A 20,619-nucleotide genomic window follows, 5' to 3' on the forward strand; every position below is an offset into this window, starting at 1 on the left:
CAGTGTGTATAGTAGAGGAATTTTGCTTTAGTCTTAATGTCGGTAATGGTTTGCAAAACTATGAGCTCTGAGACAAGATAAGTCTTGTGTGTGATAGAAGCTGCTGAACAGAATTAATGCTTCAGTTTCGATAATGGGTTGTAACACCCTGATATCATTTAATAATAGATTTATTAAAGACAGACACTGTCAAACTGATACTGTATAGTTTGAATAAGATTAACAACTACAAATTATAACGTAATTCAATAATAAAATAGAGTTTATACACAATAATTATAATATTAATTAATGCCAGTATAATTTATTTAAAAAGCATTTAAATTGATGAAGCCAACGTTGTTACTTAATTTCATTAGAAACAAATCAATTAAGTAATAAAATATACACCCACCAATAGCCAAGTTTTAAAACATAATAAATTGCTTGGCTAACTTAACCCTATTAACCTTAAGTCCGTGAAGAAACAATCATGTTACATGTTTGGTAATTAATTAATCGTCAGATTATGAGCAGAAGCTGCTTGAAACATTATTTTTAACCTCAAATGTCAAATTACAACACACAAAATATGCAATATGGAATATGAGAAGTTATTAATAATTTTAAATAATTATTCAAATATTTCCAACTTTTAAAAAAATATAAGCATATACTCTTCTATAAAAATCAACTTCATCCGTCAATATGAAAATATTGATTTAAAAATTCAGGTAGCTTCATCAACTCTTCCCTCTTAAAGATTTCAGCAATCAAAACTGAAGTCTTTGACACGCCACATTCCCGCTGACGACGTTTAGGTTCCTGCGAGGCTGAGCCTAATTTATCTTGAATGAAAAATATGGGGATAAGCCATGGTTAAGTGGCCATAATTTCAAAATGATCGATGCAGGAACAAATATAGGCGACTCAACACACTATGACGTTGGTGTTAAAATTATTGGTTACGCCCTTTAGGTGGTTGCTTTAAATATCTTCTGGGTTGTTGTTGTATTTCATAAGCTTCCTTCTGTCATACATGTCGTTGGCACAGTGACGAAATCATTTTACCGTCTTCCACTTTTGTTTTCTTTCAATAAGTCGAACAGTTCATCATCATCGAAGTGATGTTCAATATCGTCATCATCGTTATTAGCAACTGCTCAATTATAGCATTTATTATTCAATACTTCTTTTTGTTTTAGCAGCGTTCAAAGACCTTTTGTCTTGTATCTTCGTGGGATCTAAATGAGTTGGTTTTATCTTCTGAAATTTATGTTAGTTTACATATAAATTTGGGCACCCCTACAGTGCACTGAATGTATGCTTTTGTTTTGATACGATTAAAGTCGATTTTAAATATTCCAGTTCATCTCAATTCCGAACTGCAGGTAACAATATTTTACTGTCAAATAAATTGTGTTTTAAATATCTGCACTTAGCCAAGCCACATCTTAAAAAAAGTATCTACAAATAACTGCTGCTGTGAAGGCAAAAAGAAAAAATATGCAGCAAATACAAAAACAAAAAAAAAATAATAAATAAATATGAGAAATGAAACATGCGAAAGCTGCTGGATAAATTTTAATCTATTGCTTAATTTTATATTTAATTTATGCATGGCTTAGACAATTTTTTACAACATTATTATTGTTTAATTTTGTGCTCAGTATTTACAATAAAAATCACTTTTTTATGTGAAATTCCATAAAAATCACTAAGTCGTGCATAAAACTACGAACCTGGAGATTGTTAAGCGCAGATATAAAGGCGTAGGCTGTATTTATTGGTCAATTAAAGCGTGGTCAATGGACATGTGAAAAAAAAGTGGCCCGAACACAGTCAATTGGACGTGAAACACTTTAAACAAGTCATTAGGTGTTTAAAGCAAAACAATATTAGTAGATAAACTTTATGACAATCATAAAATAATTTTATTGTTCTAAGACATAAGTCAATTTAATGCTATAGGATATGTCTTTAGGTATACAGTATAAGGTATAAGGTATATTAGGTATAATGAAAATATTTGGAAACCACAAAAAGGCAATCATAAAATACTTAAAAACATCGTGAAATGTAATAAGGAATTAATCACAGTATTGAATATTTACGAATTTAATGTTGTAATATCGGTTTAAAAACGATTTCACAATAGTACTTTCAAGTTCTATAAAAAAATTAGGATATTTAATTAGGACATTCGAGCAGCTCGAGTCAACTCAAAATTACTCCATTTGATATTCGAACATTTTCAGATTTTTATAATGCTTGAATCAAGTTGTAATCTCACAAGCTCACACAAACATCAGAGTACTCAAAACTAGATTCCATAGTTTTAAGTTTTATAATAAAACATTCCTATTAATGTTTGAAATTATATTGCGATATTTGCATCACTCAAGATTACTCAAACACACTCTATATAGTGTTCGAACATTTCCAGCTCAATTTATAGTAATTGAGCCAAATTCCAGTCTATAAGCTTACTCAAACTTCAAAGTCTTTGAAATTAGACTTAATAGTTCCAAGTTCTGTATAAAAACATTTCCGTGCGTTAGTGCTTCAAAGTCTGTGACTATTATGATATTGAAGCAGTTCGAATATACTCAAATTATCACCATCTGGTGGTCGAACGTTTTTGAGAGATTTGTAGAGCTTGAACCAAATTCTAGTACACTCTTTTACACTCTATTTGTAATTCTAGTACACTCTTTTACACTCTATATGTGATTCATGTTTTAATGTTAATGTTTAATTATAGAATATAATTGTTTCTTTGTGATATATACTAAAAATATGTCACATTGTATTAATATTATGTAGTACCCTAATCATGACTGTAGATTATTGTCGATTATTCTTTAAATAAAATTTTTTTTAAATCAATAACAATTTTTTATGAAAGTGTATTTTTTAACTACTGACCAATTAGCCCGTTAAAAAAATATTAAAAATATTATTAAAAATATTTGGTCAATAAACTATTATTACGTTGAGGCTAGTTCTAGGCTAGGCTAGAGTCAGTGCACTTGAGCATTTTTACTTTCTATTAACTATGAAGTTTCTTCATAAACCCTCTCTACGCTTTGACTGGATTATTGTTTATTCCTTCATCAGACTAAGCATTAACTGACCGCATATCTGCATACCTCTCCCGATGAGCCTGTAACCATTCTGAGATTCGATAACGCGGTGCTGATACACCTGTCAGTTTTCGTAAATAATTTCAGGGCTCTATCCTTTATGTATTAATTATTATAAAATAATAATGAAAAAATTTATTTAGTAAACCTTTGTCATTTCATATTCATTGTTGAAACACTAAGTACACTAGTTTAAACTTAACATATTTACACTAATATTCGTGTAATAAATTTGTATTAATTAACGTCTTTAAAAAAAGTACTTCACTGTGAAGAATATCTACAAAAACAAAGTCTAACCCAAATATAGAACATAGAGATATCTCAAGTACTACACTTATACATACATATTGGTATAAAGATCATGCAGTATACTCTGGTCCATAACAGAAGAAGAATTTTGTTGCATCTCAATTAAAGATATAGTATAGATGCTGTGTAGGTTAGGTTGGGTTAGGTTAGGTTATTGGGGCCGTCTGAAGCCAAACCCATGAGGTCCATTGTAATACCCTAAAGAATTTGACAACTGTCCCTATAACCATTTGGTACTAGCCACAAAGCCATTGACACGAACTATGGAAATAGAATCTAGCTCTCTTAGTGGATTGAAAAAGTATGACCCTAAGTAGGAGAGTCTATGTCTTGCGAAAGCAGGACACTGTAGCAGAAAGTGTATTGGTGATTCATCCTATATTGATTCCTGATATTGAGTCTCACGGCATGTCCTCCCAACGAGCAATGTCTCGTGATTATTCCCACTATTTTGGATATATTTGCTCGGGATATATATGCTGTATAAAAAGCAGAACAATAAATCATATATATCTTTCATAAGAGTATGATCGTAGACAGAGAGATCATTTTCGTACTCTCTAGTAGAAATAATATGCAACCCATATTTTAGGCTTGATACTAAAATTTGTTGCACATTTAACTTAAGGGCATACTTATTTTATGCGGCTTAATTTTAATAATAGATTTTTCTATTATGTATTTTCGATTCGGGACCACTTTGTGATAAATATAAATAACTTTGAATATTTTAAAAAATTTTCGTAAACCAAACATAATCCGCAATTACATGCAACTTAACAAATGCAATTATATGCCAATTAATTACGCACTGTAAATGCTGCCAGGCATTTCTTATTACACAGACAATTTCCGAGGACTGAAAGAAAAAAACGAGATACATTTTCCAAAGCAGTTTTGTGTGCCTACGTTTGTGATCTTCTCAATGAATATTTACGAGCCACTGGGAAAGGAAAATTAAGAAAAAATGTTGCTGACACAGAAGTATAAATTTATTAATAAAGTAGCCGTAAATCTGCAGCAACTTTCAGATACATTCAAGTCTAGTGATAATTTTTTACTAAAGTTTTTTATTTTATTGCAAGATCTTAAGCCATCGTAGAGTGTAAAATGGAATTTACTGCAAATAGTTGAAATAATTACGCGGCTATTTACAAATTACTCTAAGGCGATTAATAAAGATAGTTGGCTGATTGGAACATGAGCAACAGAAGCATCTGTAATTGTGCCTCGAGCTACTGGAGCCGTGTTGAAGTGCGATTTGATGAATGTGTCCGCTGCTCATTGATGTATGGCAAATGTCAATGGAATTGACTTGGAGATGCGTTTGTCAACATTTGTTTCTTTTAATTCTTTGGCAGTAGTTGCGTGACGCAAGGATATTTATAGACACCTCTCAATCCAGATTTAAATATATTCTGAGTTGACTTATTTGTGCTAAAACAAAGAGTGTACAGTGTGAAAAATTTAATTCCATATTTTTTTTTTGAAAAATAGTAAAAAAGAATACAGATTTTTTTTGCCATTCGAAATTCTTTTAAAAGTATTTTTTATTAATTAAAAATTAATTTTAAATTATGTTTGGATATATTTCAACATTAAATTTGTTGTATGAAACAAATATTGATTGTAAAATATTGAACTCGATTTTTAGCCTAATTGGTAATGTTTATTGGTTTTAGTTGACATCTAGAGTAACACCCATAGCCATAGAAAACTTAAATACCTGTTTTTAAAATTTGCTGTCAGTGGTTGTTACCATTTTTATTCATTTAAAAAACAACAACACTAAAGTTTATTATATTAAATAAAAAAACAGTGAAAAAATAAACAAATAAAAATTAATGATGTGGAATTTATTGTCGATTAATTTCATTCCAACAACTAATTTTATGTTTGAGGGCTTTGTTTATGGGTTATCATGTTAAACATATATTTTCGATATTCGTATTGGAGACATTATAGCTTCAAATAGTTTTTCATTTATTTATATTTTTATATTACTCTATTTAATTGATATTTTAGTTTGTAAAACACCAATTCGTTTTTATGTGAGAATCTCATGCAAACACCAGGACCATAACCAGGGTTGAAGTAGTGAACTAAAACGAAATAGTATTAATATGTATTGTTGGCGTTTTATCAACCAAAGTAAATCCACCAAAACGATGACATGATAAAAAGAAAATATTTTCTGGAAAATTAGTACTTGTACCATATTTGTACCATATCTGATAGTTTGATAATGGAAGAGAACTATTTTTAGAAATAAATGGAATGGTAGTAGGTTATGTGAGTCAAGCCTCTATTAAATACAATAGTTTCTATTAAGTAAAATGGTCACTGCCGTCATAACTGATTTTAAAATCAAATTAAATTTAAAAATTATAAAAATATTCCTATAAAGAATATACTGTATTAAGAAATTTCTAAAAATTTTAACGGACGTCGAGCACCCTGATAACAAAGGGATTTGGGGAAATGTCTGATCACGAAACTATCACATTGAACCTCAATTTAAAATGTTTAATGATTGTTAATTTTATAGAAAACATACAAAATATGCCATGAATAAGTTTGTCTACGTTTCTTCTCTGAAGACATAAGAATTATATATTGAGTAATATATTTCATCATCATATAAACTTCATAGAAGATACAGGATTGTGAGGCTCAAGCGTGAGTTCACATTTTTTTAGTAATTCTATATGGTCAGAGAAATATATTTATCAAATGAGAACCAAATTATAACCTATTAAATTGAGTTTTTAAATTCTCGCAACTGAATTGTATATTATTAAACTTCCTTATATTGAACCAGCATGTCTTTGATTTGTAATAAAATCTGCATTGAAGAAATCAATAACGGTGGCCATAAAACTAATATTTCCTAATTGCTATCGAAAAGATAAATGTATTCATTCTTATGATTAGTGGCTAATCTTAGGATCAAATATGACACCAAATACCACAGGGCTTATAATATAAAGTTGTGGTGTCAGATTTCTATCGTGGATTTCTTCTTCGTATAACAACAACAGCAAATGACAAGACCGTAAATAAATTAATTGAAATTAACTTATAAATAATATTTCTCTCATTGGTTTATGCGAACAAAATCGTTGTTTCAAAATTATTTTTGAAAAAATGCTATAAAATGGCATTTTAGTGCTATCATATTTTTAGCGTTTCGAAATCGTATTATAAATATTGTTTTCTGTGCAACTTAGACTTTGTTAAATAAAGCGATTAGTTACATTTTAATACTAATGTTTGTTTAGATTATAACTATTAACAATTTGTTTTTTTAAACATTTTTTATATATTGAAAAAGTTCTTCTTTAAAGTTATGTATTTTTGCAATAGTTTGGAAATTAAATTTTTTGCCCTTAAGAAACTATTAATCCGTATGAGAAAAGGTGTCAACAGCTATTTAATTTGAACATTTTCAGCCGTCTTCACAGCTTATCCACATACATTATGTCACAAACGATCTAATCACGTGTCAAATCTCATAAAACATATTTGACATAATTTTGATGGAAACGTAAAACCAATCATAATCTTGATAACATTCGACTACTTACACAAAGCAACAACAACTCAAAGAAATACAATTAAAATATAGTCACAAAAATCGAGTAGCACTTATGAGACGCACTAGGGTTGAAATATTTGAACCAGTGCAACACACTCCATTCAAGATAAAATGAAACAACAAGCCAAGTCAAACAATACCAGCTTCGGTGTTGGTATAACACCAATCCAAAAACATAAACCTACGCATATGTCATTTCTGTTGCATGGAATACACAAGTATTCCTAAGAGAAACTTAACAACTGAATATGCTACACTTAAGGACTCTGCTCTGCCGGTCTATTGTATACATGAAATACTAGCAAAAACTAACGACGCATTGGTGGACAGACAGAAATACTGCCATTGTTCACTTAAGGCACTGCAGCAAGATTCATTCAGAAAAGTCAACGAAGCTGATGTAAAATTGATTAACAAGCCCGATAAGCCAAAATTTGTATTTGCTCCTTTTTTGTTTTCGTTGAACTAACAAAAGAAATGAAAGAAACAATGCAAATAACGAAACAATGGCCTTAAGGACATACGCACATCCCTAGTACTCTCTTTCTGAATAATAGCGCAATATCGGCTTGCTTTGTTCCCATTTTGCCAATTATTGGCGTGTGCAATTGGTACTTGAACATATTTGTTATGGTAAAGGAAGAGGCATATGCCTTCACTACAACAGCGTTCCCATTAAAAGTGCGAAGGAACTGCTGTGAAAACATATCCGCAACAATGCCAATTGTAATTGTAATGCGATACTTAATTACTCTTAAGCATTTCTGCGACTTTCCTTTCAGTTAGTGTGAGTACACGCATTAGTATGTGAAAAAAGTGGCTGTACTCCATGAAACTGACTGGAATTGTCGATTGTCGGTGTTGCAACTCAATTATTAAATTCTCTTGAATGGATTGAAAATTGATTCAGAGTTTGTAGTCTTCGTAGTTCTTTTGTATCCGACTTTTATAAAATAATATGCATACATACGCCATAACTAGAGTAGAAGGCAACATTTTTATAGGGCGCCCAGCTGGTTAAATTTCGAAGCATTGAAAGTGAAACAAACAGAAGCTATAACTGTGATAATCTACCAGGGCTATCACAATCTAAATTGTATAAAGAGATAAAATAGAGTAAAAATAATTTCCATTATTCATTGCAGGAATGCTGCCAGGTTAAGTCTGTAGGTTAAACTATCATCACACAAAACTAGAAATTTTCTCTAACGGAACTTGTAGGTTTTGTAGGGAAGCCAATGACACCTTAAAATATAGGTATGCTGCGAATTTTTTCAAAACTGATATATAACCATATAATATATCTAGGTGAGCATTTTATATTGGATAAAGAAATTAAACTCTACAATGTAGGTTCAATACTACACTCTATAATAGAAGTTGAACTCGGAGAATTAGTTCAAGTCCTTGAATAATAGAGATCATCACCTTCTACCTCCCTCTAAATGATAATAAAAACGATATTTGTAAGAAACTGTACTTAAACGTATAACTTCATAGTAAACAGTGTTTGAATATTATATTGAGGTGAATATATGAAATATAATACATATATATTACATATCATTATTTTTTTTTAAGCTGAAACATAATTTAAATGTGTTCTTAGAATTCATTCTATGTAAAAGTTGTTTAACAACTACGTTGCAGAACCAATGGATCCATATATCAGACCCGAATTAGTAACTTTATCTTGTTCCCAAACATAAAGAAAAATATGGGTAGCGCCCGTTTTTCTACACCTAAACAAACCGTTCATACATTCAAAACTCTGGTTTGGAGAAAACAACTTCAGAGTGGCAAAACTGTTTCAAAAATTTGGTTCAATCGAATGTAAAAATGTATTGATCTTCATAGAGAATACTTCGAAAGACCATGAAACTATTTTTACTGATTATCGACTGGGTTTTCATTTTTAGACGCAAGACTTAAAAGTCAGTCTATCTATTGCCTCTTCAGATACCATAAATGGTTTATATATATTATTTATATTTCATCAACGTATTAATTATTGCAGCAGTAACTTTTAATAGGTTAGACCTATGTCACCTGGTGTGAATAAATTGATTTTAACAGCTGACACCTTTCTTTCGTGGTAGTTCCAAGACTTAAAGAAATGTAGTTCTGTCCAGGTATAAAAAGAAATGTATTATATGTTTGGCTTGTTTCTATTTAAAACGGTACTAATGAATAGAGTAAAAATTCTTAATAGCATTAGAGATTCTACATGAAAATAAATTACAGAAAGCGCGCGCAAAAAGTGTTCACTCCGTAACTTTTGTCTTTTTTGATTAGAAATAGTTAAATTTAAATTTCAAAGTTATGATAATTTGAACAATAGACCTTAAATAAAGGAATCTGTGAAAAAACAGTGCCAGTGGACGGTGTTAATCAGTTTTTCTGTAATATAAAAAATTTTTGTTAATCAAATTAAATTTTAAGTTTGCAAAGAAATAACAAAACCAACACAAAAAAATCAAAATTAAGTTTTGCTCAAACAGCTGATAGAGACAGCATATGATCGAAAGTAAGAAATTATATTTGTAGTGTTGCCACAGTGTAACTTTCAAGAATTAAATTTAAATACATAAACATATATTACATATTTATATTTTTTCAATTATTTTACTAAAAGTAAAATAAAACAAACTTATATAAAAATAAATAAAAATAAATAAATAAAAATAAATAAATTTACTTATTTATAAATTTAAATTTTTAAATAATTAAAATAAAATTAAATAAACTTACTGTAAAAATATTGTAAATTTATTGTATGAGCGATTACGAAAAAGTTGTACGTCGGCACTCTCTAATTAGTGAAAATGGCCTAAATGGCTATATAACACTAAACACTGATGACTCTAAAATAATAAATCATTCCCCAAACAAACTTTTAGAAAATTCAAAAATCGAATCAAGCATAACAAAAATAGCTAGTGAAATCGCCATCGCTAACAAAATTAAATTAATAAATAATAAAAACGATAATATAAAACTTAGTTCACCAAATCAACACGAAACAATACTATCCAATACACGCAAAGAAACTAATATGAACACGCGGCAGGCGTCAAGCAATGCGACTTCGGGTCATCTAAAAGAGAAAAAGGCTAAATCAGTTCAGGTGAAAAATATACAACAACAAATTCAACTACTTCAACAACAGCTTCAAAAATTGTATAATGAAGAAAAAAATAACCTCCTCCAAAACAAAGGATCGAATCAAGCTGCAGCCACCAGAAACGAAACCTCTGTTAACGACACTTGGACAGTAGTTAATAACCGTAAACGTCAACGCGATAGTCCAAGTAAAAATCATCAAGTAAGCCAAAAACAAACCAAGCTAGACTCATACTGGCTAAATGAACCCGTCAAACCAAACCGATACGCAGATCTCCAGGAAGATGACTCTGAAGAAACTGAAGAATCGTTAAAAAATAATGATACGGTTCCAAAATTAATGAAACCTCCACCTATATTTATTGATAAGGTACATTGCATCAAGGCTCTAATAGATGTGTTAAACGAACATGCGGCAAATCAATTCGACTTAAAAGTGCTAAATCCAAGTCAAGTAAGAGTTCAACCTTCTACATCTGACTCTTACGTAAACATTGTAAAGCAGTTGGAGTTAAAAAACACTGAATTCTACACTTACAAACCAAAAACAGAGAGAAGCTTTAGGGTTATATTGAAAAATCTGCATCATTCAACCGATATTGATGAAATCAAAAATGCACTTCTGGAGCATGAACATACGGCTGTAAACGTTTGGAACATTAAACGTAGAGGGTCAGGTGAACCTCTCCCCATGTTTATTATTGAACTTGCACCAAACCTAAACAATAAGGATATTTATTTGGTTAAGAAACTCTTGTATACTACAGTTACATTTGAACCACCTCACCCGAAACGGGAAATCCCTCAATGTGCAAACTGCCAACAGTATGGGCACACAAAAGGATACTGTCACCGCAAACCTAAATGCATCAAGTGCGCTGGAAATCATGCTTCTGTAAATTGCGACAGGAAAAGCAGATCCAATGATGTCAAATGTGTTCTATGTGAAGGAAATCATCCGGCCAACTACAAAGGATGTCAAATATACAAAAACCTGCAAAAAAAAATGTATCCCCAACTAAGACCTAGGGCGCCGGAAGTACAAATTCAAGAAAATCCTCTTCCTTCGCTAAACAAAAAACACATCACGACTTCTCATTCACCTGAAACATTCGCACAAATAGTGAAGTCAGACACCAATAGCGAAACAGAGGAGAAGCTTTCACCAAATCCAAATAATTTTGTGGAAGAATTCCGTGAGATGACATCACTGTTGAAGCAAATGATGCAACAAATCGTAGTAATGACAAATTTACTGATCAACTTGACGACTAAACAAAATTCTTGATTTAGTAGTAGTCATATGGAACGCTAATGGTCTATCAAAACATGCTATCGAAATAAAAGCATTTTTAAAATTAAACCAGGTCGACATAATGCTAGTATCAGAAACCCATTTCACGACGCGTAGTTTCTTTAAAATTCCAAACTACGAACTTTATCACACAATGCATCCCAGTGGTAAAGGAAATGGTGGCTCTGCGGTCCTCATAAGGAACTCGATAAAACATTATGAAGCAAAACCATATTGCAAGAATGAAATCCAGGCAACAAACATTGTAGTACAAACTAAAGAAGGCGACATGACTTTCTCATCACTCTACAGCCCATCGCGCCACAGTATCACGAAAGATATGTACATATCATTTTTTCAGCTGCTTGGATCTAGGTTCCTAGTAGGCGGAGATTTTAATGCTAAACACTTAAAATGGGGTTCCCGCCTAATATCTCCAAAAGGACGTCAACTCTTCGAAGCAATAAATGTACTCAACCTCCACACAATCTCAACAGGTGAACCCACATATTGGCCAACGGATAGAAGAAAAATACCTGACTTAATTGATTTTGCGGTATCAAAGGGGGTATGTATCGAAACAACTACCTGTAAGTCCAATTTCGACTTGTCATCTGACCACTCGCCAATAATAATCACTCTCAATGACTGCTGTGAAATTATGGAAAAATGTATTCTTCATAACAAAAACACTGACTGGAATAGTTACCGTCAACTAATTTCAATTGGTCTAAATACCGAAGTCAGGTTAAAAACTGAATCTGACGTAACTGAAGCAGTAGAGCATTTCAACTCTTGTGTCCAAATGTCTGCATGGGAATCAACTCCACCAATTTCTAAAAGTGTTAAGCAAGATTATCCATTTAACATTAGATACCTGATTAAAGAAAAGCGTAGGATGAGAAAACATTGGCAACAGTCGAGATTCCCTGCGGATAAAACTCGCTTAAACAAACTGTGTAAACTCGTTAAAGCCCTTCTTTTAAAGTATAACAATAATCGCACGTCGCTATACCTTCAAAACCTAAGTGCTTCATGTGATACAAAATATTCCCTTTGGAAAGCCATAAAAAAGAACAACAGACCGATTGTCTATCAACCACCTATACGCAAAATCGACAACTCATGGGCAAAAAGCGATATTGAAAAAGCAGAAACATTTGCGTTACATTTGGACCAGGTCTTTAAATCAAATGATAACCAAAATATGCCTGATGTCATGAATCAAAGGATTAATTTTCTACAAGAGCCTTATCAATTGGAACTTCCAATTAAAAGATATACTATTAATGAAGTTAGAGATGTAATAACAAAGTTAAAAGTAAAAAAAGCTCCAGGATACGATTTAATCACAGGCATGGCCTTGCAGCAGCTCCCACCGAAAGGATTTGTATTTCTCACTCATCTATTTAACGCTGTGATAATAAGGGGGTTTATTCCGCCACAGTGGAAGATAGCACAAATCTCCATGATACCGAAACCAGGGAAAAGCCCAGAAGACGTCAAATCATATCGGCCAATAAGTCTACTTCCGATCCTGTCAAAAGTTATGGAAATCCTGTTTCTAAAGCGCCTTACTCCGTTTATCCAACAAAACAGACTCATACCTGACCATCAATTCGGCTTTCGCCAAAAACATAGCACAATAGAACAAATTCATAGACTTGTCAGACATATCCATAGTGCGATAGATGGTAAAAAATATTGCACTGCGGCATTTATAGATATTTCACAAGCTTTTGATCGAGTATGGCATGAGGGCCTCCTGTTCAAACTAAAACTGTATCTACCTCTAAATTTTTTCATATTTATAAAATCATACCTCTCGGCTAGGCACTTTTTCTTTAAGCATGGAAACGAAACTACAGTACTTCATGATATAGAAGCAGGAGTACCTCAAGGTAGCATAATGGGACCAATGCTTTATCTTTTATTTACTGCGGATCTTCCCCTTACCGATGAGAGTGTTATCGGTACATTTGCAGACGACACAGCTATTTTATCAGTTGACAGTGACCCAATCCGTGCTTCCACCAAACTTCAAACCTGCCTTGATAATGTTGCTCTCTGGATGATAAACTGGCGTATTAAACCGAATGAATCAAAATCTGTCCAGGTAACATTCACTACAAAACGTTCTACGTGCCCGCCGGTCTTAATAAACAATACTCAATTACCACAAGCTGTAGAAACAAAATACTTGGGCATACATCTGGATAGTAAGCTAACCTGGAAATCGCACATATTCAAAAAGCGTAAAGCCTTGGGTCTTAAATTACGAAACTTATTTTGGTTCCTCAGCCGAAATTCCAAACTGTCACTCGACAATAAGCTGCTTATATACAAATCTGTACTTAAACCTATATGGAGTTATGGGGCCCAATTATGGGGTACTGCAGCAGACTCAAACCTGGCAATTATACAGCGCTTCCAATCTAAAACACTACGAATGATCACAAACGCACCTTGGTATATAACGAATGAACAGCTACATAAACAATTACATGTTCGAACAATCAAGGAAGAAATAGCAAGTATTTTAAAGAATTACGCTCAACGCTTATATATGCACCCTAACCCTCTGGTTACTCAACTGATGTCCCCTTCCAATACCTTTACAAGGCTGAGAAGAAAAACATCGCGAGACATTTTAAATATGTATATGTAGACAATACACTTTTATTTTAAATATGTATATATGGATATGTCACTGGGCATAGTCCATACGTGCCTTTCTTTTTATATCGTAATAACCATTATTACGATTTAAATTTATATATATTACTTATTGTCATTCATTCCTGACAGATTGTAATAAATAAATGGATTTCAAAAAAAAAAAAAAAATTAGAGATTCTACATGCTCAAGTCTAGGTTGTGTGATCTTTTCTGATGTAAGTGAGCTGTATTACAGAACTTTTGAGAGCTCTTTAACACATTATTTATTTTTTTCTTTCATTCTATCTATAAATATTCCTATCAAAATACTATCAAATATATTAAAGCTAAACTAACTATTCAAATTCATTGTCAAAGAAAAAATACTGAATAAGATAAGTGTGGATATCTGAGACAAGCACGATGTATAATGCTGATCATTGTCATTAACTAATTAATCTAAGCTTAATACTTTGCATGAATAAATATAAATTATTCCCACACACAATACTTTTTTAATTTTAGTCAAAAATAGAAAAAATTTAAAATTTTAATTTTTTTTTAGTTTTCAGGTCGAAAATAAATTTTTATGTGGAGAATCTCGCTTAAAAGGCTAATTAGCAAATATTTAATTTAGAAAACGTAAATTTTAATATATCAAGAAATTTATTTTGAAGTCATAAACTAACTAGAAACAGAAGTAGTCTAAATTGAATTAAATACTTTTTTTTGATATATGCTTATTGTTGCTATATATATATAGGTATTATACTTTAATGTTGAAACTGAAACACTTATTATTTCTAATTCAAAAAAGTGACTTTATTACTATTATCATAATTCAATAAAAAAATTTAAATAATCTCAAGTACAGTTTTTTATCATTTTAATTCATCAGATTATAGCGACTGTTTCGTAATTATAAAAAATTAATTTAATTTATTTATTAAGTGTGTGATTTTTATTACATTATTAAGATTATTGTCAACAACAAAAAAAAAAATACCAAAAATGATAAATTAAAAAATAATTATTAATGTTTTATTAAAATTAAAAATTAATATTAAAATAAAAAAAATTATTAAAACAGAATAGTATTGAAATATAATAAAAATAAAAATATAATTAATTAATATATTCTACAGTTTGTTTATGATTTCGTTGTAATATAAATACAACAAGTAAATATATTAAAACTTTTACAGCCAATTAACAAAACCACAGAAAAGTGTACGACCATAAAAGTCAAGTACGGTTTTAGGTCAATTCGTTAAGGAGCGTTGACTCTGAGCTTCAAATTTGGCAGGACACGAGTTCGATTCCTGATACTTAAAATCTCAAAAAAATTATTTACAAGTAATTAAATAAAAGAATTATTGCCAAGACCACTGATAATCAATGAATTAAAAATAATAAAATTTTTTGTTACAAATCACTACTGCCCGAAACTTCTCAATAAAAATTATTAAAATAATTTTTTCTAAACAAATTATTATTTTAAAATTGGCATTGTGAATATATTTGTTGTTTTTATTTACCTATTGTTTGATATTTTAATATAATATATTGTATAATATTTTTTTAAAAATGTGTGTTACTCACTCCTGCCTGAAATGTTCAGTAGAAAATATAGAACTCAGCCCAGCTCTGCAGTACATATAGTATAAGATGTATTTTGTATGCAAACAGTATTTATATTAGTAAGTTTTAAATATATAAATATATGTATATATTCAGACTCCTGTCTTAAATGTTCAGTAGAAAGTATAGAACTTAGCCAAGCTCTGCAGAATATACAATATAAAATGTATTTTGTATGCAAACAGTATTTATATTAGTAAGTTTTAAATATATATATAAATATATTTATATATTATTATATTATAAAATATAGCACTAGTATATTTTATGTGTACTATTATTATACTAATAATATATTTATATTAATTATAAAATAAATTTTGAGAGTTGAAAAGAATGAATATTAATTGTTTATAATTTATACATTTTCGTTGAGATTTCACTTTTTAATTATACAATCTTTAACCAGTTTTATCTAGATTTTATCATTATTTATATTGAGAATTTTTAAAGAATATTTCTACTACTTGAGAAAATATCTCAAGTATGTCTTTTTTACTTTCTCACTCACACAGGTATTAATGCAAATTTTTGTGAATTAATATATAAAAAATTTGCATTACCTGTTACACTGCCTTGAATTACTTAATTTCTGCTCTCATTTCTGGCTTCTTTTAAACATTTCAGAATGACCAAACCATAACGAGCCGTAAAGTATAACCACAAATAGGTGTTATCAGCCAATGACACTTAATGCTAAATTATGGCATTAAATGCATTATTTTAATGCAATCCTTACCCACTCAGCGCATAAAATATTTACCATAAAACTGATAATACCAAAGCCAATCAGCAGATAAAAATGCAACTACGACAGAAGACCGAGTTTGAAATATCGAATCGAGGGTCATAAAATTGAAGACATGCTATGATAGCCCATTAAGAACTTGTAAATGTGGCAAAATATAGCCAATTCCGCTTCTTGACATAGGCGAATATTTAATTGAAATTGTGTTCTTAAAGTGATAAAAATATAATAAAATTGATATCGTTGTTATATTTAAGGTGCCATAAGCTAAATAGAAGAAACTGATAAGTTCGATGAAATATTGCAGTAAGCAGAATTGTGAAAAATTGAACAGATATTTAATAAGATATTTAATATTTATGACGAAATGAAAATATTTTTATCTGTCAAGTGTTGCATAAATTATATGTAATAATTTTGATTTATATTCAGCATAAGGTTTATTAATTTTATTAATAAATTTAAATACATTTATGTCTAATAAAAATTCAATAGTCAATAAAATACAGAGTTAACACAGTAAATATTTACAAATTAAGTTTTAAGTGATTGTATTACACACGTTAAAATAAGGGAAATTTTAGAACATGTGTTATGTGCATTTCCGATATTGTTAAAGACATAAATTAACATTAAACATTTTGATTTGATCGAATGCTACAATCTAGAGAAAAATTTTTTAACCATCCTTAGAGCCACCGATCTCTTATCGATATTTTGGAAAGATATTACTATCGGTCAATGGAATATATATTTAATATCAGATTTGGCAATACCTGTTCGTAAAATACTGTTTTTCTTTCTTTAACGAAAGATATTTTATAGAGAGATTTTAATGCCGGTCATTAAAGAGCATATTGATTACTTCCCCGGTCCTTGTAAAACACTTTTATTATTTTTCTGCTCTGGAGTTTATTTTGGGTTTAATTGGACTTGAAGAGTATAGAAAAGATCACAACCATACTAAAATTCGTAATAATTATAAACCAATGGGATAAATGGACAATCAGACCCTTTTGGCTGCTATTGTTAGATAAATTGGCCAAGCTAGTTAGACACTTCACAATTGAACTAAAACTGTATTTATTGCGTGTCCAACTGATAAGGAAGTAGCAGTCTATTGAAGGTATTTAAGTGCCAATTATTTTTCACCAATCCTAATTTAAATAATTCACATGAAGTATGGAAGAGATATTTTTAAATAAATAAATAAGTCACCAGAAGTCGTACAAAAATAAATATATGTTTTTAATAGCATAACGAGATGATTCGATGTTGTCTTATATATCTGTTCTATAATTACATAATCTGTATACATGTTTTTGAAATTAATTAATTTTTATCTATTATAAAAAAAGATTGACAAAGATATAAAAAAAATTTTTTTTTATATCTATGCGGAATTTGGATGTCGATTTGTAAGTCTGTATAACTAGTATTCAAGCTAATTGCGACAAAGTAGAAATTCTAATTGGAAAACATCTTGAATTACTTATTTACATAAAAAATCTTACTTACTGGGTTTTAGCCTGAGGCAGCACTCCCCTTCAGGTGCGCGCCTTCTCCAATTTGAGATACAGTCTACCTCTACGCCTTATCCAACTGACACGTCAAACACATTTATCGTTGGAACATCGTCATCCATTTTCACGTCTTGAACAAACTACCGAAACCGTTGAATATTTATTCGCTGAATTATATACATGTCATGATAAAGCTCATATAGGTCATGATTTATTAGGAAGCGGTAGTCATTGCGAATTCTTAGAAGACCAAAGATCTTACGAAAACTTTTCTTCCGAAAAGTCCTAGTGTAGCTTCTTCATCCTGTGATAGAGTTCATGCTTCTACGGTACACAGAAGCATAGGCAAGATGACCGATTTTTAATTTCTCAGCATATTTACAAGAAATTTTTATCAATATAATTTATCCGGTTAAAATATGGATTTAAATTGTATAAATTTATATAAATAAAAATCTTATATTTGTCAATACAATGGGATTAGATTATAGCCTGAGATTGGGTAGAGCAGGAGATCGGATTGCGTTCTATATGGGTTCTTATTGTGTAAAACAATATATTATATCATGAAATTGATAGTTTCATTTAGAAAATTATGGCTTGTTATGAACAAATGAAGGTGAGATCCAACTTTCTTTTACTTATAATTATTTATGGACCATGTTTTGTATTTGAATTTCAATAATATGTCTATTCTTTTCTAAGAATGTCGCAAAAGAACAACATAAAATAAGCACTACCTTCGTTGGCAACTCTGGAAAAACCGAATATTTTTGGTTTGACACCTAATAGGTTTATATGGTATATGCAAATACATATTTACAAAACACGTAAATTTAAAGTTTTTAACACTAAAATAATAAATAGGAAAAATAACATCTACGAAATACGAATAATAAACAATTCCATGAGTAACTGGAAATTTTGTACGTACTTTCAAAAATCATTCACAATAGACGAATTTTTTGTCTTGGCAATCATGCGATTTGAGCTGCTTATTGTTAAGCGGTTTCAAAGTAGTTGGACTATGGTATATAAGCTAGCAGTATTGTTGGTTTATATGATATTTTTAAAATAAGCAGTTGTACAAAAGAATAGGTCTGGTGTGAAACTGAAATCCTTGTTCTTGGAGTTGCTTTATATTTAATTAGCACCAAAACGAACTTTTATTTTATTTCTTGTTTAATGATTTAATTTTATTATATTTTTATTTATAATCTTCTACAGGGTTTCTCAATCAATTTTACTACTATTCCATTCTCCACATAATAGGTATGTGTATTATACATAAATAGTGTATGCCATCACGTTTGTTGCTTAAGTCTCTTGTATGTTAGCCAGCAGATAGTAATGGTAGTGAGTAACTAATTTAAAGCCATAACACTTGTACTAATGTTTGCTTAAGTACTAAAACTTATTTATTTATAATACTTATTTTTCGTAAATAAATTCCCGTGGAATGATAATTATGAAAGTAATTTTTTATTCTTTCAGTTTTTAGATTCTATCGACCATAACTTGAATCTATAAAGTTGTTGAACTGACATAATTCAAGATAACTACCCTCAATATAATGTTAAACCTTCCAGAAATTATCTTTGGCAAACATTTTATATGCAAAGATGCCGTCATTTATGCAAAAATTGTTGCTGCACACGCAATTCATGGTGCATGCAACAATTTCTTCTCGGTTTACTTTCGAAGGGAGCAGTTCTGATCATTCACACTTTTTTTAATGCGATATAGCCTTAAAGTGTCTGTTAATGGTTTTAAAGTGTACTTGTTGATAAAATTAATTTCTGTTTTTCCGACTGCATGTTGAGTTCTTTATTGCTAATTTATTAGGTTTTAAATCGCATTTGTAAGTGTCGCTTACATTTGTGCAAAACATTAAAATGCAATTTTACATTCATATTACGTATTTGTTTAGAAAAAAGTCACAATTAACATAATAAGTACTTCAAAGTAGCTATAAAAATCACTGAGATCATACACCATATACACTACTATATAATTCTTAATTATTATATATACAATTTGTATGGTTTTAAACCAATAATTATCCAACATCCAGTCCTTACTGTAATATCAGAAAACAGCAATTACCAGTAGTTTTATATTAAATGTTTGTTTTTAAATCACTACAACTTCCCATAACATAGATTTTATACGAATTAAATTTTTAAACCCAATTAAGCCCACAAAGATCTGGTCGACATACTCATTATGCATGTTGTGCCATTGGCAACATGTTTAAGACATTTTATGTAGAATTGCGACCACAATCAAGTTAATTTTATGGAGTATTGGAACAGTGATGAGACAGTCAGTCAGTCGTCCAGTTTAATTTTAACAGACAAGCGAACATGATTTGCTTCATTACTGCTGCTGCTCTTTCAGCTGAATTGGCTTCTTCTGCTCTGATCTGATCGAGCTTAATTAGTCGCCCAGGGAATGACACATTTTAAATGTTTGAAATCTACATTTCTGCACTATTTTTCTCATGATCGTGACAGTTTTATATTATATTTCTTTTAGATACATAAAGAAAATAATTTACAATCAATTAAACGCTACAAAATGTAAGATTATAGGTT

General features: G+C 30.4%; 1 protein-coding gene across 1 annotated transcript in view; it reads right to left on the bottom strand.

Moving 5' to 3' along the window:
* Positions 1-1,046: 1,046 nt before the first annotated feature.
* LOC119666904 (glutamate receptor-interacting protein 1-like) overlaps positions 1,047-20,619 on the bottom strand; it is a 36,462-nt gene continuing 16,889 nt past the window's right edge. The window contains exon 8 of the mRNA XM_038076183.1: positions 1,047-1,138. Within this exon, the coding sequence (XP_037932111.1) occupies positions 1,047-1,138 (92 nt within the window). The remainder of the gene's footprint in view (positions 1,139-20,619) is intronic.

The sequence above is a fragment of the Teleopsis dalmanni genome, chromosome 1 (genome assembly GCF_002237135.1).
Source record: "Teleopsis dalmanni isolate 2A chromosome 1, ASM223713v2, whole genome shotgun sequence".
In the NCBI taxonomy this organism is placed as follows: Eukaryota; Metazoa; Arthropoda; class Insecta; order Diptera; family Diopsidae; genus Teleopsis; species Teleopsis dalmanni.